The sequence below is a fragment of the Vulpes vulpes genome, chromosome 1 (genome assembly GCF_048418805.1).
Source record: "Vulpes vulpes isolate BD-2025 chromosome 1, VulVul3, whole genome shotgun sequence".
NCBI lineage: Eukaryota > Metazoa > Chordata > Mammalia > Carnivora > Canidae > Vulpes > Vulpes vulpes.
In genome coordinates this window covers 114047227-114068782 of record NC_132780.1, presented here as the reverse complement: position 1 = coordinate 114068782, position 21556 = coordinate 114047227, and the positions used below count along the sequence as shown (strand labels likewise).

At 38.1% G+C, this 21556-nt stretch overlaps 1 protein-coding gene across 24 annotated transcripts in view; it reads right to left on the bottom strand.

Annotated features, from left to right (window-relative positions):
• Positions 1-530: 530 nt before the first annotated feature.
• PHLDB2 (pleckstrin homology like domain family B member 2) overlaps positions 531-21556 on the bottom strand; it is a 217427-nt gene continuing 196401 nt past the window's right edge. For 13 of the 24 annotated variants that reach the window (XM_072722705.1, XM_072722716.1, XM_072722762.1 and 10 more), the window contains 6 exons: positions 19404-19608; positions 10088-10178; positions 8967-9113; positions 6914-7133; positions 3194-3279; positions 531-2379 (listed from right to left, as the gene is read on the bottom strand). In XM_072722705.1, the coding sequence (XP_072578806.1) occupies positions 2239-2379; positions 3194-3279; positions 6914-7133; positions 8967-9113; positions 10088-10178; positions 19404-19608 (890 nt within the window). In that variant the 3' untranslated portion in view covers positions 531-2238. Of the gene's footprint in view, positions 2380-3193; positions 3280-6913; positions 7134-8966; positions 9114-10087; positions 10179-19403; positions 19609-21129; positions 21166-21556 lie in introns of all 24 variants that reach the window. The other 11 variants (XM_072722694.1, XM_072722727.1, XM_072722776.1 and 8 more) reach the window with 1 other exon arrangement.

Here is a 21556-nt window from a genome sequence, read left to right as displayed (position 1 = left end):
AAAAAGCAGGGAAATCCATGGATTGTTTTCTCTGTCCACCCTTATTCATATAACAGATCAGGAAAAATTGTGGCCAGTGTCAAGTCAAGATGCTTTTATCCACAGTGATGGGTTTGAAGTAAACCAATTTGTTTCATATCCACTGTCAGTATTGCCTTCATTAACAGGAGTGATAGGCCATATTGTTCAGGGCCAGTGTCTCTCTCTGAAATCTGCTGCCTTAGTCCAGGGAGACAAATGAGGTCACCATCAAGTAAAGCCCTTTACTTCACACCAGCATGATTTTTTCCCTGGCAGAGAAGCAAGCACAGTCCTTGAAATCCCCAGTAACAATTGCGTCTTTGTAAAAAGACAGGAAGATGTCACATTTGTCAGGCGTTAGGTCACTTTGTTAGCAACAGGAATGTGACCAGAGATCATTACTTCAGTTTATAAAACTACAAATCATAATGTTAGCAAACATCATTTTGTGGAGATTCACAATTGACTTTTGCTGATTAATCCATCCCCTGTCATGTCACCAATAGGTATACTCCTAAAGAGAGATGAGTTTATTTTCAAATGTGAAATCTGGTCAACGTTTTAATCCGTACGCAACATATTTTAACACACATTTTTAAAAGGTTTACTACATCATGCAAGATATAATGCTGATTAGAATATCTTTTTAATCCTATAAAGAAAGTACATTACAGAAAAGCCGTATCTTTATATTAACCAACAAAATTTTAGCAATTGCATTTCACTCTTTTAGATCATTACAGGGTTTAGGGGTGATCTCTGAAAAAACATATTATCAAAATATCTCTTGCAATCATGACTTTGTCCTCCACTGTTCAAGTAAAATCATGTGTCATCCAGTTGGAAAATCTATTTATTGGCAACATGTATACAGCTCACACTGTAAATTTTTAAAAACTGTACCCCGTCAGGTCTGACAAAGATTTTATGGACGCTGCCAATCTCATCATTTCATCTCGTACTAGTAAGCAAAGCCATTATTTTCTACTTCTATTCATTTGCCAACTTTTCGGAAAGAGTACGTTCATATTTGCAAATACACACAACATGACAAACCAGGATAAATGGCACTGAAAAACCGTTATAAAAGAGACTTGCCTGAAGTCATTTCATTCAACCAAAATTGATTTAACTCAAAAACAAAGCCCAATTGTAAAGAAATACATAATAAAATAGTACATTACAGAGAACATTAGTCAAAGTTCATTTTCTTTTTTATAGAACTACGCTACCTCCGTAAATAAGGATTTTAGTTGGTCTGTTCTTTGGTGAAAACAGAGCTCTGATTTCATCGTTACATTACGTGAGGCTGCAGTTAATGCGTGTGTTCCACAGCAAAGAGGAAACGGACAACCTAAAGGAAATCAGCTCCTGAGCTCCTGGGTACTTTTATTCTCAGCACTGGGAATGGAGAAATCTTTAGCAAAACATGAAGTATTTTATTTTAAATTGCTCAAAGTGACAGAATGTCTGTCTAATAAGACTGCTCCTGTTTAACACACACAACTTTTTGTCTTTTCTTCTTTTACAAAAAGTGATTTGCTATATATGTACAGTAGCTTATACCAGAGGTAACTCTTCAGAGTCAACTTCCTGGACATCTGATGGCATCAAAGTACCATTTTAAAATGTAGAGTAACACTAAATGCAGTTCATCACCTGAAACTACCACTATTAAACAGAAGTCGTATCAAGTCTTTGGTTTAGGTGCAGTACTTAATAATTAGGGCAAAACTTCTCCTAAAATATATTCCCCTCCAAACTCTTATTTGCTTCTATTTATAAAATAACCTTCAGAAAAATGCTTTTTAGGAAACCAGTTGATAACTAATAATGTCAATGCCAACAACTGGGGTGCTAAAATAATTTCGTATTTCCAAGTACATACATTTTGTAAACCATTCAGTTTATTTCACCAAAGTAAACAATTGATAAAAAATAGTTTGTAAGAAATGTTCCTATAAGTGATGCTATTTACCAAAATAGTATTTTTTTTCCTCATAGGTGCTTCGGTCCTTTTGCTATTTATCATGAAGCTTTGAGTTAAAACCCCCTTTTTCTCTTTTATAAGTGACTTCCTGTTAATATAAAAGGAGTTCCGAGTATACACGGTTAAAGGGATGGATCTGTTGGGTCTTTTCATCTGGGATTGAATATGGCTTCATTCTTGTAAGAGGTTATTGCAGTCGCCCTGAAGTAGACTGTTGCACCAGTTCGCTACAGTAAGAAGTGGGTGTAACCTTCTGCCCCAGTAACTATAACATCCATCCAGATCCGCATGGCCTCCGGTGATGGCGCAACCATATAATAAATTCTGTCATGGGTCTTGACACTAAAGGTGAGTAATGGATTAGGACTCTAAAAACCAAAAAAGAAAAAAGAATGGGAAGTTAACGTCCTGAAATTACATTAAATAATACAGATACATGTGAGGGCCTCTTCCTCTTTAAAAGTTCTAATTTATAGAAGTCTAAATTGGTGTTACTTTTGCTCTAGTAGAACCTGTAACCCCACTTCCAACTCCATTTCTCAAGACTGACTATCTTTTTGGCCTTTCTGCACCAGAAATCTCATACAGAGAGCTCACTGATCAATCCTCTTAGCAGCTACTTTGTAGGGAAAGCTCTAGCTGGGTACCTAGCTCAACACTGAGCTCTAGCTCAATAAATAATAGCTCTCCTTCTTAGCCCTGCTAAGATTCTTCCTTATAACCAAATAGTATCTCCTTCCTAGAATCTCACAAAAAAATCACTTAACAGGATCTTCTAGGGGCGCCTGGGTGGCTCAGTTGGTTGGGTGTCTGCCTTCAGCTCAGGTCATGATCAGGTCCTGGGATTGAGCCCCAAATCCAGCTCCCTGCTCAGCAGGGAGTCTGCTTCCTTCTCTCCCTTTGGCCCTCCCCTGCCTCCTGCTCATGCTCTCTCTCTCAAATAAATAAGTAAAATCTTAAAAAACAAATATGTCCAGAAGATTTTCTCATTTCACCATGACTTTTTTTTTCCACAAAAGATCAGCTGTATTAATTACTTCTACGTTTGTTTACTAGAACCCTTATGATTATATCAATCAGTTATGTCAGAACAACAAATCTAAATTGCTTGGAGTTCAAAACACATCTTTTTCCCAACTTAATTATGCATTCAATGATAGAAATCTGAAAATCAGTGTTTACCTTATTAGCGTTCTTGAGGTGATCATAATATACTTCTTCAATAGCTTGGAAGTATATTACTCCTTTTAATTTAGCTTCATGCTTGTCTGCAATAATAGATGGTGTTAAAATACCTTATCACCACTGATGGACTGAAAACATAATTGGATTATAATTATTAAAATATTGATCTAGCTTTTAAATTACCTAAGATTAATTTGGATAATTTAGGTGAAGGCATTAGCCCAGTTTCTAGACTGAAAAAAAAACAAGAGGAAAAAGTAATTATCAGCCCAAATCTCAGGGACTAATTGACTTTGCCCAAGGCTCTCCAGTGAATCTGCAGTCAAAAGACAACTCAGAATTACCAATACTCAAGTTAGCTTGCGAAGTCTAAAAACACCACTGACACTGATACAAATTATCTCCCCACATTCTTCAAAACAGTGGTTGTCATGGAAACATTAATATGTAGCACTGTTGTAATGAAATTTGTAAGAAGGATTTTTTTTTCTAATTTAAAATAAGTAATCTACTGATATTTCTTTCCTATGAATTTCTTGTCCGGCAGGCTTTTTCTCCTGTTCCCAGTAGAGTTTCATGTCAAAGATTTAAGGTCCTTTCAATGCAGCACTTTTCCAAACCATTTCTAAGATTTCATCAAATTTGCCATAAAAACCAAACAAAAGTAAAATAAAACAACCAACCAACGAAACCACTAACTAAACAGCAACACTCTGTGATCTAATACCTTCTTGAAATATTTTGTAAGTCAAACTCGGCAAAGATCATAAATGTGTGTGAGCGTACTAAAGAATTTTAAAGGCACAGATGAGGCTGCAAAGAAAAAGACTCTATCATATCCAGCTGGTGGAAGGGCAAATCAGAAAGCTTTTGGAAGGCAGTTTGGGAAAACAAACCAATTAAAAATGCAAAAAATCCTCTCACTCAGGAATTCCATTCCTAAAATATTATTGTATATGAGCTACTCATGCGAATGGATTTGTGTTCATTATAGCAGAAAGCTGCAAAAAATCTGTTTGAATTTTAACAGGAAACTGATTCAACTATAGACTGGCCATACAGTGGAATTCACAAAGCCACTGAAAAGATTAGATCTGCATATACTCATCAGAGAAAAATCTTGAAATACTGTTAATGTGAAAAAAGTTAGGAAGAAAGTGAATAATTTGGTCCCAATTATATTAAAGAAGAAAGAATTCATATATATGCTGAAAATATATATAAATGAATAGAGTAAATCTGCAAAGATTTTTTAGACTTGACAATGGGAAAAGGTTACAACTTTTATGATGCCAAAGAGACTTTCATTAGACTTTTGTTCCATTTTTAAGATTTTTACTCATGAATGTCTTTTTTTTTTCAACAATGAGAAGCTAGTCTAAAAAACCACAGCCCCGATAAATTCAGTGGAAAATAAAAGCTGTTAAATGACATTTAACTCCGCATTTTTCTAAGTTACTTGCCCAAGTTTGACCATGGGCCATATTTGCATGTGTTTGTTTTGCTCCTCCTCAGGAAACTGTTTTAATTAATGCCACGTTTAGTGGGTTCCAATCAATTTCTGTGAAAGAGGTCAGTGTAGCTCTCAATTCTGAAGGATTCTGCAACTATTAATGGGGATACAGTTAACACTTTATTTTCTGAAAACAAATGTAAAACAAAATCTGAAGATAAAAGCAAATCATATCAGTGTTTCAAGGAGGCATAAAACTGGGGAATGAAACTTTTGTTTAGAGGGCACTTCCTATATGGGCAAGAGCTCTAAAAAAATACTGGCCTCACAAGGACATTGTGAACTAAGAGAATCAATAATGCTATTGCGAACCGACACGATAAAGCTATTTATCATTCAATTTCCATAGCATTATCCCATCAATTTACAGATATGTTTTCTGTGTCTCTGTTTTCTTTAGAGACTCTTGTAAGGTTATCCAGTTAATATGCAGGAGGCCAGGGGCACGATTGGCTCTTGTCAAGACTTTGGGCTCTTGTCACCACTTACAGCTCCTTTTGCAAACACGGTGCCTTTCTACCCCACCACCAGTGGAAGGGCCGTGGCGCCTGTGGGGTCAAGTCCAGCCTGAACTGCAATCTGTATGGCCTCCTGTGGACCCACACTTAGTGATGTCTGGGGAGAGTGGGGGTGGGAGTGCGGGGACCAGACCAGCCAATGATGGCTGGAAACAGCCAAATGAACAGCGTTTGTCCAACTAGGACTCACTGGTCAGTCGAATACATATTTGATATACATATTAACAAGCTGAATGAAATATTATTTTTGCTTTTCTTATGTAAGACAGTTCTGAGTCATCATTCATATGCCAAAAAGGTTTTGGTTCTTAAAAAAAAAAAAATCAAAAACAAATCACCAAGAAGTTTGAATTTGGAAAAATGCATTGACATGGTCAGAAGGAGCGAGAATTGAGTAACTGACCAAGAGACGAGGCTCTCAGAGAATTGAAGAGTGAAGCTGTTCTGTCTGAAGTTAGTAATGAGAATTTTATTTTTGGACAATTCTGGGTGAGAGGTTGGGGAGATTATCACAGAGGCAAAGTTTTGTCTATGGATTTTTGCAGACACTAAATTGGCATTTCTCATTACAGATCATTTCAGTGATCTTTTCTGTTGTACTAACTGAAGAGAACATCTCTGGATTTTCAGAAAGCCCGAGAGAGGCAAGCAGGGGAGCCCCGAGGGTTAGGCAGTTCGCTTCAGGCCGCTAGCCACTGCATTAACTGGAGCCCCACCAAAGAGCTCCTAACTGAAAGGTACACAGCCCGCCCCCTGCACACCCCAATTCTGGGGCCCCACAGCCAGTGTTTCCCTTCTTCCACATGCTTCTTGGTCACTCCCCCTTCTCTTCATAAACATATCCTGACCTCACACTATAGATTAAGTGACTGGACTGTTATTTCTTATTGATTACAGTGATATAACAATTCTTGACAATGCACATAAATGTTGGTACCATCACCAGAGAGAAGAGTCTCTTCATCAGCTCTGGGGTGGTACTACTTTTCTTCGGTTGTTGAAGAGGACAGAGCTACACCTGTGCCGACAATGGTCATGTTTCATATGTGACCCAGGAGGCTTCTTAATAAGTCTTAATAAGCAGTTACATACATATTCCTGTATTTTTAGATTCAACAGGGTATATTTCTCATAATCCACCATTTAAAGAATCCAAAAAGATTTCAGTCACTTAATAAATACTTGTTCGCTTGTTCAGTGATGAGCTTTACTCTCTGCTTCAGTAACCATTCTCGTTTATAAACTCTAGCTGAGTGACTGTCAGCTAAGGCTGCCTAATTGTGTGTGACTTAAATAGGCCAGAGGACCATAAATAAATAAACGGCAACCTTTTTTCCTAGCCTTGCAGTTTAAAAGTCAATGTTTTGGTCTAAAAAGATAAATTCCATTTACTACTTATTTGGACTTCAGCTTATTTTAGAACTAGAATAGACTCATATTTTTTAAATAACATAGTTTTTTTTTATTATTTCTAGAGAAGATCTTCATATCACTGGGACTATATAACCTGAATATAAAATAATATATACCTAAGCTAAGATTGTCATTAATCTATTACTTACCAATCAACCCATTCATACTGACACTTATCACCTTTGCTCTTTAACAGAGAGTTCTTGGTTTGAAAAGATCACTTAGGGTTTTCTTCTTCTTCTTTTTTTTTTTTTTTTGTTTTAAATCACTCACCTGCATAATAAGAGAATGTGCGCTTGTTCCGATCAAAAACAAACCATCGTTTTTTCCACGTTTTAATTTTTCCACCCATTTTGATAAGGAATCCTCGGCAAGTCTTCTCTGTGATTGACACATGATAACAGGTATCAATGTTGTGGCCAGCAGTCTCTACGTGGCTTCGCAAATCAAAGTCTTCCTTCCGGACGGGCAGATAGCGTGTCAGAGGTCGAGCCTGGAAAGGCACAGACCCATGTCATATATAGCTAATTATTTGTGTCATTGAAGGTCACAGATGTTTACGGGTGGACATGAACTGAAAAGCCTAAGCATTAAAATGTTCATGTGATTATGAGAATTTAAGATACACATTATCCTTTGGCGTTTAAAAAGTGCATAGTATTTTAAGAAGGATGCTACAATACACAGTGGGGGAGATGAGGGGGTGAGGGGTGGATAAAGTCAGGTGAATAGATTCTACTCCTTGAAATGGACAGATGAGAAAATGGCAAGATGCTCAGGTTAATAACCTGAGGTTTATACTAGGTACTTAGCACTTAGAAACAGGGAATCATATGAGGCATGAAGTTCCCTGGGCTGCCTCCTACAGATGACGATTCCTTCTCTCTGAAGTTCCCCAGACTTCCATCTATACAACCTAACAGACATGACCTGATTGGTAAACATTATTTACTAAGCATACCACCCCCCCACCCCGAGCAAGATATCCCAAAGCTGTATACATCGGCTTACACACACTCTCTCATAGAAACTGAAGGCAGAAATGTACACTTTGAAAAGTGAAGCTAAAATAAGGTAAGAAGCAGAATCAAAGCTATACTCCATGAGCTGTCCAATGAACACATATGGACAAGATGTACCTAGATATCTTTCATTTTACTATGGCTGGAGGAAAGTTTCATGTAATCTATGAAGCACGTAACACCATGGGTCATATTTCTAAAATGGTTTTTTAGTTTATTCTGTTAAATAACCCTACCCCTCTGGCCTGGGGAAAATGACCTAAATATATACTTGGAGGCAAACCTTATAATTAGGATTAAAATAGAATTATGCTTTTTGGTTTAGCTTCAAAATGCCAAACAGGCATGGATGATCTTCACTGTGAATCACGCTTTGGCAGAGGGTTGACATGATGAAATAAAATGAACAAGTTTTCCTTTGTATTTTTCCTTCAATATCTTGCCTTTGATTCTGGGGTACTTGACTTCAGACAGATGTCACACTTACTGATACCTCAAAGCACACAGTCTTCTCACTGCTGTGCTATCAGACTGCTGCCAACTATAAAGAATAAGAGAAATGGCACCTTTTATGAAGTCTAGTAAACCTTGGCAAAATGGGTTTGAACTCTAAGTCAAATGGCACTGCAAAAAATTATATCTAGTTCCTCAGCAAACACATATTATGTAAGCAGCTTTAGTGACAGAAATTCAGACTCTATGATAAGCAGGTCAGGAAGTTTAAGGAAGTGGGTGGGTTGCCTGAGTTTTGCTGGAGTCCAGTAACCTTGCACAAACATGTGTGGACAGCTGTGGCAAAGGTGTGAAAGCTGTGACAATATCTACAGTGGTTAGAAAAACAAAAACAAAACCAAAAAGCCCACGAACACTACCAAGAAATTGGTTTGGTAAAATTATTTTGTTCTGGCGTGTTTGCTTCCAAAAATGGCTTAATAGAACCCTTTCTCTTCTTCAACCAAAGGGTTTTATTTGTTTTCAGTAGCAAGTCCAGCTGCATTTTTTCAAAGCTGCTAGAAAACCATGCTTCTTTGAAGTATACCGCAAAAAACGGGTAGCAGAAAAAATGCTTCTCCCATTAAAATGTTCCATGCAGGAGTAGAGAAAAGTGTCATTTGGTTTGGTTTGTAGATCTCAATCAGTTTTGAGATAAAGACTTTTTTTTTTTTTTTTTGGTCTCTGAACCCCCATCTGCCTCTTGTGGTTCCAAGGTGCAGGGAAAGGCAGTGGGACACAGCTCGGCCGTCTTCTACATAATGACCACCAGGGGGCAGCCTATTCCAACCCATCCGGACCCACTGACCCACCTGTGCCCTCTGTTTCTCCCTTATTTTTACTTCCTTCTCAATTAACTTCTGCCTCTGGCTAGTTTCTTCCTGCAATCGTTTTTCCAGGAGTTCTCGGCGTCGTTTTTCTTCTTCCAGGGCTCGTTTCTTGGCTTCCATTTCCCGTTCCTAAATTTGCAGAACAAATTTTAAGACAAGCTGGTTATACTAGAATGCTTCCAACGAACAGAAATTTCTCTCCAGACAGTTGGTTTTGTAGCCCGGGCTCTAACAATATACCAGCTGGATTAAAATCCCCTCTTCCCTCCTGCTTTGGTTTTAATAAATATTTTGATGGTGAAAAAAAAATCACCTCTCACATAGTTTTCGAAATCATCCCACACCAGAAAGGCAACTGCAACATTTAATTGAATGTTAACTCTACACATAATGTGTATTCACAACTGAATATGAAGTGAAAATCCAGCTTGTGGTATTCAGTCATTTCATACAGATGATCACCACGATCCTGTTTATAAGAAGGGTCACAAATTGTTACCCAACACTAGTCTGGGCGTTAGCACTCCTTGCAGGGACCATCTTCTAAGTGAAGGCCATCAGTCCTGGTCCTTCTGGTTCCTTTGTTGCTCTGCGGCTTCCTGGCCGAAGGTCGCAGAGGAAGCCCACAAGGAAGTCAGAAGAGGAAAGGAGGGGCCCTTTAAGGCAGGATGCAAAGGCATTTGGGGGGATTCCTAAGGAAGTTCAGATTTGGGCTTGAGATACAGTCACAATAATGTGGGATTTTAAGTATTACAACAGCACACAAGCTGGCAAGAAAGGGGGAGTACATATAGACATGACATTCCTCCTGGTTCCCTGGGAGGCAAAGTGGCCATCAAAGGGAAAATACAATAATAAGCACTTCTTTGGGTCCACGTTGACACTATATGTATTTTAAATCACAAAAAAACTATAGTGCAATAAGGAGGCTTAGAAATCCTCCCTAACACCTTTACTTTTCAGATGAAAAAAATGAGGCCAAAAGGGTTGAGCAACTACTCCAAGATTATATTGCTTCTTAAGATCCAAGGATAATTTCCTGTCAAGTGCAGGGCAGTTGGAACCGTTCTCACCGACCTCTGGCATAAAGACATTATGCCTACCCTGGATTCAAGCAGCCGGGTCTTCTCTGCATGAGCCTGCTTCAAAAGTCTCTCCATTTCTTCTATTCTGGCAATATTTGAAGTGCTGGCACTGAAGAGAACACAAAAGCCTTTTAAGAACATTGTTTGAGATTGACGTCTCTTGAAATACACACGTGTCCACGCACAGGCACGTGCACACACCAGTCCTGGGGAGGTGTATGATACGATCCAATGTCATTTTAAAGGATGTTACTTAGGAGAGTCATTCACCTGAACAGGCAAGTCAATTCAGCTCTGAAAATTATAGGTGCCATTGATTTACCTCAGTTTAGGACACAAAATAGGCAAGGAAAATAATACCAAAGAAGAGTGCTTTACTCATAAATAAACCCAAAATCTTACAGAGTACGTTCTCAAAATGCTTTTTTCCAGAGTCCAAAAATTATGGACCATGGGAGGCTTTCTTGTTACTTTAATCGTTCAGACATATCAGACCAATAAGCCTATCACCAAAGTTCTATGTAGATGACACCTATGGTTTGAAGTCACTTTATTTGGTTTGGAAATATGTGTCCTCAGCTGCTTTTTTGCTATGTCTTTAAACACATGGACATTTTAGGGAGAGCCTGGCTGGCGCAATTAGAAAAGCATGTGACTCTTCATCTCTGGGTCATGGACGTGAGCCCCACATTATGTGTAGAGATTATTTTAAAATATACATAGATGTGGATATTTTATTTCATACATCATGAGGCCGATTAAAAAAAACATTTTCTTAAAGATGCAGCAGAAGAGTGATGGCTAGTTTTGTCAATAATACTCATCTACCATACTGATGAGGAACCCCTCTGAAGAGATTCAAGAGCTTCAAAAGAAATGTAATGAGAAAGACATTATATAACAAAAGAAAGAAAAAAACTAAAAGGTATAAAATCTGCAAGAACAGTTAGGGTCAGTAACTAAAAGAGAAAGAAAAGAACTTGGAAACTTTTAACATTAACCAAAAACTATTATTTTTCTCTTACATTTCTCTTACATTTTATTTGAGTGCTCTGGAAAAAAGGGCTTGACCTAGGTCAAAACTTCTTTAGTCTGATGCTCCAGCTATAGAGAACCAAAGTTATTTCCTATGCATGTAGATTTATCTAGTCATTTAATATATGTCCACTTTTCTAGACCCTCTTGGGGACAGAGAGGCTTTTGTGCCTGTATCTTCTATAGCACGTCACACAGAAGGGATTCACGTCAGACGCATTTATATAAGAATGACTTCATATGAAAATGAAAAGGATAATTCTTAGTTACAGTCTCTCAAAATTCTATTGTTGATCAACTCAAACCTAGGATGTTTCACACATAGAGCTAAATTCCTTTACAGAGATAAATGTCCACAGTATATATGGTTTATTTTAAAATCAGTAGCAGCAGTTTTATAGCCACTTTATTCCTAACTGCCAAAATTTGGAAGCAACCAAGATATCCTTTTGTAGGTAAATGAATAAAATAAACTGTAGTACTTCCAGACCATGGAATATTATTTAGCACTAAAAAGAAATGAGCTAGCAAGCAAGAGACATGAAGGAACCTTAAATGCATATTACTAAGTGAAAGAAGCCAATCTGAAAAGGCTAAATACTGTATGACTCAAGCCTTACAACATTCTGGAAAAGAGAACCACGGAGACAGTAAAAAGATGCATGGTGGCCAGCGGTTTGAAGTGGGGGGAGGGAAGGCGGGATGAATAATAACAGCACTCAGGGTTTTCAGGGCAGTGAGAACACTCTGTATGACACTATGATGAGAGATATATGATATTTTACATTTGTCCAAACCCAGAGAATGCACAACATCAGATGTGAACCCAGTTGTAAACCATGGACTCTGGATGATAATAAAGTATCAACATGGGTTCATGAGGATAACCTGGGAGGCTGCATATGTGTGGAGATGGGGTATATGGGAAATTCTGTACCTTCCTCTCAATTTTGCTGAACCTATATAACCACTCTAAAAAACTGTTTTTTAGAAAAAAAGAAAAAAAAAAAAAGATCAGTGCTCCCAGCCCCATTACAAACTGCATCCATCCAGGAAAGGGTCAACCTTAGCAATGTTGTATCTTTAGGAGTTTAGCTAATCTCCTACTTTGCAAGGTTACATTGGGCTAATTTTTAGCCAGATGTGTTCTCCTTATAAAGAGAGAACAGTTCATTTCCATGGACTGTTTGGGGTGGTACAAAAGGGTCAGTTCTGCTCTCCTTAATCCGTAAGAATTAAAGAAAAAAATCTTTAATTCTTGCACAAATGAAAAGTGTATTTCTTTTTACGGAGAACAGTCAACATCATAGATGCTAAAGTGGCACACCTCATCAGCTCAACATGATGAGTATCATGTTTATATTCTATAGTGTTTTCTGTGACATATATGTCACAGACACAGGTATGTATGTCTTATGTCTCCTATCAATTTGTAAATGAATAATTTGATTCCACTAAGTCTCGGGTCTTAAAAACTCACCAACTAAAGAAACAAAAACAAGCACTCACCAATTGTCTAACCCCCATCTGTTCTTCAGTTTTTCCTACAACATACTGTTTTCACCTAGGTTGTGCCTGAGCGTTGTTAGTTACAGAAAACTTTCTGTATCCATCCCTTCATTGTTTGAACAACATTCTTAGAATGTTGATACTTAAGTTGAACCAAAATCTATCTTCCTACAGCTTCCATGCACTGGGCCTAGGTATGACCTTGAGTTCCCTGAAACCTATCCGGATGAATTGGTTGGAAATTGGTTAGAAACAAATATTTTCAGTCCATGGTTTTTCATATATCTATAATTTGAGCACATCCTGGGGGTAAGTTGTCAGATAGTTGCTTGTCTTCAAATATTTCTGTTCACTTTTTAGAATTTTTGAGGGTGTTTTCCATTTATTCTTTAATATTTATAATTAAGTTTCTGCCAATGATAGTCATTATTTGGCAATATTTACATAAATATCTTAACTTTTGCTCCAAAGGAACTCAATTTTCTGAAAACATTTGATAGAAAATACATGTTAACATTTACCACCTCGTGTCTTAATAACCTTTAGGCACCTAAAGTCACCTATTTTTTTAAGCCACCTTTTATATGTTTTTAAGACCATTTTGGTTATTTTGTTGAGAAAAAGAATTTGTATCCACAGACACCTACTTGTTCTCTATAGCTTTTGCTATCTTTGATTTTAATATTTCTTTGACATGTAAACCACTTTTATTTAGCAAAACTTCTGCTGCTCTGTGATACTATGTCACTGCCAGTTTTATTTTTTTGTCCCGTCAGGACTGCACCAAGCACAGGCTGCTGCAACAGGAATGTAGGGAGAAGTCTCGGCTTGTCAATACCATGGCATCCACGGCAGATACAAATGTCAGCAAGTGAAATTCTTAGCACCTGCCATGCAAAAGGAGTCTGAAATCCCTGAAGATAAGCTTTATAGTGGGTGATTTACAGCACAATACTCATCTTTGTTTTCTCAATCCCATCCGAATTATGAGGAGTAATGTTTCTTTCCATTGCTTCAACTTCTGACCTTCTTCAAAAGTAGGCAAAAATTTCTGATCTTGCATGCGATTCCCGTAAGGATGCTGGTGCTACTGAGTCATTGGGCCATTAACAGTATAAAGATGACTAGTTTTGACATTTTTTCATACTCAAAGATGTTCTGCTATTTTGTCAACGAAGATTTCTTTCTGTATCCTACCAATTTTGGTAAAAACCATATTCATAAAGAAAAAAAAAACACTCCCGTCAAGGGTGAAGGAATCTAAATAGCAGATTTGAGGTTTTCGGGGCTTTTTAGAATATTCACCTTATAGGCAAAGGCAAAGACAGAAAAACATTAGAAAGACAAAGAACAACGGCATACAAGAAATAAGTAAGGAAAGAAAAACAAAACTAACTGGAACAAAACAAAATTCCTCATCAAGACACATAAAACTTTTCCAAGACTGTGACTGGTGCACCGATATTGCCATTAAATGAAGAACCAGTAAGTATCCCGGAATATTTATTTTCAATGAATCTTCCCAAGTACTTTCAGCAAATTATTAGTCCTTATGAAATGTCTAATTGTTCTCTGTTCAGTAGCTCCTTGAATATTACAAGAGCACAACAAGCCCTCTGACCCTTCCTAACCAGTATTCACGTGGTTTGAAACACCCAGTCCCCCTTGACAGTTGGCTGCCCCTGTCCCTCTACTATCACTTTGGTTTTCTGTATCTCTTCTGGAAGAACTTGCTAGAATAAAATGCAGACACTGGGTGTTGATCATCTAGAATGAAAAGCAGAATACAACCTTTTTACCAAAAATGAACACATCAGAAGCATCTGAAATTCGAACTAAAGCATCCCTTAGACCCAAGTTCAGCCACGGATTGCCCTCAGCTGCACAGCCAGTCCTGCTCCCTGCCCCACATGCACACTGCTGGTACGTAAGCTATAATGAAGGATCAAATTCCCTAACATTTTCTCCAAGTATGAGCACAAGGCCAGGGCTTAGGAAATTAGTAATAGCAATTGTGATAATAACATATCATTGTAGGCGGTATGCAGAACACTACACAGTCTAAGCCAAGCCAGTAATTTCAGCAGAATAGGGGTTTTATGCAGAATTGACTCTCAGCTGCTGCTTTCTATGACCCAAGACCTGTTTTCTTAACTTTTTGTTTGTTTCTGGTGTGAGTAATGATGCTGAAAAAGCAAACACACTGCCTAACTCAAGTGACTTACTGGTAGACGTAAAAATGATGTCTCAACAAAAAGCAAAGGGCCCAATGTACCCTTAACTCTGAGTAATTCTGTAATTCCACGAATGGCTTCCTGTGACATAATAAACCACAAGACTAAGTTTCTGACGCTAGAATTTCACCATGGAATTACATCTTTAATATGCTTATCCTTTCAGAATACTTTAATACATAGCTTTAAAAAATATCTAACAAAGAGAAAAAGTTTTAGCCCCTTCTTTCTCTTTCTGACTTCAAAACGTTCTCATGAAGGATGTGTTGTCATAATATACATAACAAACATTAGTTTCTTATTTGCCTGATGTTTGCCATATTCTTGTCCATCATAAGATTGTGTACAAGCTGATCTTAGGGTAGTGTGTATTTTTTAAAAAATAGATGGTGGTACAGAAGAAAAATGTTTCTCTCCTCCTTTCAATACTAAACCTTTTACAAGTATCTTATACTTTGGATTCTTCTTCTTCTTCTTTTCTTCTTTCTTCTTTCTTCTTTCTTCTTTCTTCTTTCTTCTTTCTTCTTTCTTCTTTCTTCTTTCTTCTTTCTTCTTTCTTCTTCTTCTTCCTCTTCCTCTTCCTCTTCCTCTTCTTCTTCTTCTTCTTCTTCTTTTGTGTGTGTGACATTCAGAGGGTCGGATAGCACAACGAAATAGAAATAGATACTATTGGTAATTTCTGACCAATATGGTGACTGGTTATCTGTGATTGCTAGAGCCACTGGGTCAGGTCTGCATGAACTACATATACAAAATGATCGTGGTCATGTGTAACTAGCTGCCGGGAATGCACTACGGTGATGCTGTCCTTTTCATTAGGCGTATTTAGTGGAATCATTCTCATTCTCTACCTCTGGAAATCACTTTAAGAAAAAGCAACTGGGCAAGCAAATAAAAATAAATTAAGTTCTGGGGCACCTGGGTGGCTCAGTGGTTGAGCGTCTGCCTATGGCTTAGGTCATCGTGATCCCCGGGTCCTGGGATCAAGTGCTGCATCGAGCTCCCTGCGGGGAGCCTGCTTCTCCCTTTGCCTATGTCTCTGCCTCTCTCTGTGTGTGTCTTTCATGAACAAATAAATAAAATCTTAAAAAAAAATTAAGTTCTTGCCCTGTCACTGTGCTTAGGTGTTCATATCTGAATCGTAATGCTTGGTAATTATGATCCAAGTGGATCCTTTTGGGATAATTTCCTATAGCCACTGCTGCACAACTGGTGTTCATCACAAATATGAGAGATGGGGAGTGAATATTTGAAGGGATGAATACTTACTTTCAATTTTTGGGAGGGGAGGAAAGGGCATGGAGTGGAAAAATGCCAAGAGAGGAAAATGCTTAGAGTCTATTTCTTTATTAAAGATGAACTCAAAAATGGACAGATAGGGGCGCCTGGGTGGCTCAGTCGGTTAAGTGTCTGACTCTCCTTTTTGGCTTAGGTCATGATCTCAGGGTCCTGGGATCAAGGCCAGCCTCGGGCTCTGTGTTCAGTGTGGAGTCTGCTTCAGATTCTTTCTCCCTCTCCCTCTGCCTCCCCCACTTTGTCAAATAAATAAAAATCTTTAAAAAAATAGATAAAAAGGTCAAGCGATCAAGAGTTCACCAAAGAAATATTGGTCTAAAATATTCACAATTATTTGGGAAGAGGGAAGAAGAGTCTGCTGTTTTCAAAATAAGGACTAAGTACAAAGTGCCATAGAAGCACAGGAGTCCCTCTGACAATGGGAATCTGAACTGCTGCGTCCTGTATTCTCACTCTTAATGCCAACTTCTATTCCTCCTGTTACTGTGGTATCATAGTTGCTGGGTTGCTGACGCTTGTGTCTTGTTATCCAAAACACCACATGTGATTAGTCAGTTTATTGTCATCTATTAATAAGTACTCAAACTTCTAAGCTTTCTGTTCTGACAGTGTCAGCTCCCGGCACCTGCTGGCACAGCTGGGACAAGTTCAGGGCAGCGAGTGTCACCAGAGCACCTTCAGTGCCAGATGGTCTGCTGCCCAACCCTTCCACACTCTTAAGTGTATCCCCCCAAGTAGTCATATTAAACTTCTTAAAAAATGAGATACTGCATCTTCTAATATTTAACATGAAACATTAATCCTTCTAACCTGAAATAATAATGGTAACCTCCCAAAAAGCTTTATCTTTAAAAAAAAAAAATTATTTATTTATTTTTGGGGGGAGAGGCGGAGGAAAGAGAGAGAGAATCTCAAGAAGACTCCCCTGCTGCACACAGAGCCTATGCGGGGCTCATTCTCATGACCCTGAGATCATGACCTGAGCTGAAGTCAAAACTCAACGCTTAACCAACTGAGCCCCCCTGGTGCCCCAAAAGCCCTGTTCTTTATCATTACATAATCTCCTCTTTCAATTTAGGTCATTCCCGTGTGACAAGCAGCAATACAATTCTCATTGTTGCTTCAGTATTTTTTCTCAAAGACTCCTTTCCTTCTCTGATATGATATATTCAATAATATTAATATTTCACCCATTAATGCCAAAATGAAAATATACTGCATGCTTTTTTTACCACAAAATGTAGCATCTGTCCTCTTCTCCTTTTCTCCCAGCCCTAAAATTTCCTAGTTATAATGTCTGGTTACAGTTGGGTCTTTCATATGCTTTTCATTTTGAAATATGAAATAACCCAAAGCTAAGTACACCTTGCTTGTATTACTTTCCCTCTGTTTCTGTCATTCTCTTATTGTAGGTGAGGAGAGAGCAAATTATTCAAATCTTTGTAAAGAAATAAATTATATTTATATGATGGCAATTTTCCATCGTAATGTTTTAAAATCCATCATTGTCTTGTATTTAAGAAACAACCTTTCCATTTCACAGACTAGCAAGCAATTCAGGACCAAGAACATTCTGTGACCTGCTTCAAGTAGCATGACCATCACCCAAAAAGCATGAGCATTCCTGCTTTCATGCTGGGGTTTCCTTCCAATAGAGGGAATTCTGTTGATGGCAATTATCCAAGCGGACATTTGTATTTGGGATACGCAAATGCTCAAGTAACACTTATTGAATATTGAATGTTTCTTAGGCTGAAACCATAATGGTTCTCAGCCGATTAAAATAGATCAAACAAAAATTTAAAAAAATAACAAATTGGAAATATATCCATTTTACTATATCCTGAAGTATTTATTGAGCCAACAGTCAGTGAATACGTACTATCTGCTAAGATCTCTGTTGAGTGTAGAAACCAAAAGATACTTAGACATCCTCCTTGACATTGAAGAATTCACCAATTAATTACTGCAGAAAAAATTTTATACTGCAGTGTGATCAATGGTATAACAGATAAAAGAATCAACTGCAGTGCAAACAGAAGAAAAAGGCCCTAAAAGCGAAATTTTCATGAATTTCCAATTTAAGTTTAAGCCTGAAGGACAAGGAAAGTTTCTCCAGGCTCAGATGGGACAGGGGGAGGGAGATGGTAAAGATATTCTACAATACCAGACACTACCAGTGCTTAGTAAGCATAGATTGAGTGAATACACAAATGGAAGGATAAACTGACTATAGACAGTGTTGTGCTGGTAACTCAGCTCTCTGGAGGGAAATAAAAACCCTGATACATAGCAAATGTTGATTTATGGGGAGTAAATACTCCCACCATGGCCAATTTCCAACTACCAACATGACTTTACTGATTATACATAGAGGGAAATATGCAAATTTGGTACTTGCTAGTGTGAGTATAGAGCTAGTATGAGCCAATTCCACTCCACTCTTGACTTTAGAGCACTCAATAAGTGATCTATAAGACGCTGTATAGGAGCACTCTATAAGGAACCTATAAATGAATGAATGAACAAACTACTTGATTCCAGGCCTGGGACCAATATGGTCAAAGGCACAGAGATTTGAGTATTCGTCACCCTCTCAATAAGAAACCCTGTGAGGTGTATCAGGAGCAGAGAGTGAATGAGGAGCCGAGATGGATCCAGAATGCAGACTCTAGGGCATGACTTTACTCAAAGGGTAGGGCACCATCAAAGCTTTCAAAGGGGCAGAGTACCAAGACTATATCTATATTTTAGATGTGCCTTTAGCAGTAATTCCATTAAGACCATCTTTGCTTGCCTCAAAGTATGAACCCAAATGTGAATGGTTAAACCCTTACAAAAATTCTAGTATGTGGAACAGCTAAAGTCTTCCTTCTAATGAAACATAAGTGTAAGAAATCCTTCAAAGTTCATACTATGCTGTTGGAAATTGTTTCTTTATTCAATCAAAAGAAGACCTAATGAGGCTTGAAGTCAACCAACAGAGGAAGCACAGTATACACGTGAACTCAAATGTAAAGAAATAGAGTAAAGGAGAAAAATGGATTTTATGATGTCTGACTGGCTAAGTCACACAGGATACAAAGAAAACACTTTGAAAGGCTGCCATGACACTCAACCCTCTTCCACCCTGTAGAAGGTTTATGTCTCAGAAGTTTGGGCTTGTACATGTACATCACCCCAAATTGATGACTTTACTCTTTGAAACCAGCAGGTGCTTTTCTAAACCAGAAACCTTAACCGTGAATACGTCATCTCACCTAGAGATGTTGTCAGGGGAGCAGGCTGAGATGCTGGTCTCCATGCTATCAGAGCTGTCTAGGCTCAAAGTATCAAAGGCCTGGTCCTTGTAGCTGTGATCAGGGTAGTGGAAACTGTTCAAGTAGACGTTTGATTCAGATGCCGTGCGGTTGTAAAATTCAGATTTCTGCCTTTGTCCTTCACTCATCTGTTGGTGATTATACCCTAAGGAAAGAGCCATAAATATGTTAGTATGTTTCACTTTCTAGCCTTAGATCTTCTGAGGCTCAAATGGGCAACCCAAAACATCTGCCTCTGAAACTTGGACCTTGGTCTAATTTGTTCTGAAGCCAAGAAGATCAAAGACACAGCATCATGCTCAGTGCAAGCAAGAGTTTCAAACAAGTGGTCTTAGGAGTGATCTTTTTAGTCAGCGGATCACCTCCCACTTTCCTTTGCCATTCCCACATCTCAGTACAACTGAGAAGAATACATCAGTGCACGCTAAAACGACAAAGCAAAACCAGGACAAAACAGAATCACAACTGAAGGCCCTGAATCTTCTAAAAGTAGCTGGGTTCAAGTGAAGCAAGATGACTCCTGGTGACAACCAGCAGAAGGGTCTTAGGGCAGCAACTCCTTCAACAGGATGTAAATTTAAAGAACACTTGATTTGGTCATAAAGTAGCAGGTGGACCCTCTAGGTACAGAATTTAAGAATCTTCTATCTCGCTTATATTATCACTAACACTTTTAATCTGGTAAAAATCCAAACCGCACATTTTTCTCATTCTTCTTTTTTCAATTTTCCTTGCCCATCAATTATTTCAAACATTTAGAGTCAACAATCCTCCCAATGGGCACCCTCCTCCTAAATACCGTACACAGAACTCTCTTCTTTTTCCACCTTAGCTGTCAGCCCTCAGCTAGTTGTTGGTAGCCAATCACAGGAAAATGTAGAACTCACATCAATAGCAGCAAAAATATTGTTGCTATGGCTTGCTCTCTCTGGTGGCTGATTTGAGGCAATGCAAATTGATTTCTTCTCCCTTTCAATTCTCTATTTACCTTACCTGCAGGAAACAGGGATCCTACTGCTAAACCAATTCCTCAAATCACTAAAAAGACCTTCCTCTACAGTCATTTTGCAATCTCTTTCCCCCTCATCAAATTTATTACCAGATCCATTAAGAGTTTACAGTTGGACCATTTGAATTTCACCTGTCTCTTTGCACTCTACCTACCTTCAATGAGGCTTTTAATCCGCAATGAAATGGTCAAAAAAGCAGGCAGAGGGTGAAAGGAGGACAATGATTCCAAACAGCTCCCTCAGCCATCATTTGAGCATTCCCATTCAAAAACAGAAGCCACATCCACGAGGCTTTCACAAACCATCAAACACCAAAAGTTTCTGTAAAGTGATTTTAGTTCCACAGGGAGTTTGCACGCCAAGCTATTTGGATTAGTTTTAAATATCAAAGTGGAAATACTTTAGTTCAGATGAGAGCATTTCTGGGGAAATAAGTTTCCTTAATATAAGCTGTAATTATAAATTACAGATACACACACACAAAAGCCACATATCACTTGGCTAAGGGAAGATGCAACACAAAAAAGCATACCATGATACTTAAGATAGAATGCCATTAATCGTCGTGATTAATGCAGAAAGCATTAAGTGAAGCCAGTGCATTCATAAGCGTGGAGCTTGTGCCTTTTAAAAAAAATCATTACTCAAATATTTACCTTTGATACTTGAACTTTTGGAATTACTAATTGCTCCTTTTAAATTGTTTCCAGTTATTATGAAAAGGAGGGGGACAGGAAAAAAAAACAACACCAAAAATTATTTGAAAAAGTCACACATGCATCTTTCCCTATGCTTTCAAAAAAGGCTTATTGGCAAAGAAAATTTCAACATTGGCACCGACTATGCGAAAGATGTTTCCTTGTGTTAGTATGAAAACCAAATCCCTAAAAGACAGCCACGTAATTTAAAACATATGAGAATTATCTCCTTGACACCACCATGTGCCACAACCTCCTCTTGGCCTTCAGTTTTTCATAACCAGGAAAGGTAAATCCCTATAATGCAACCAACACCTTCTTGGAAAAGCAGAAGATGGTGTGTCCTGATCCTTCTATCTTCCACGATTTTTTTAAAGCATTGCAG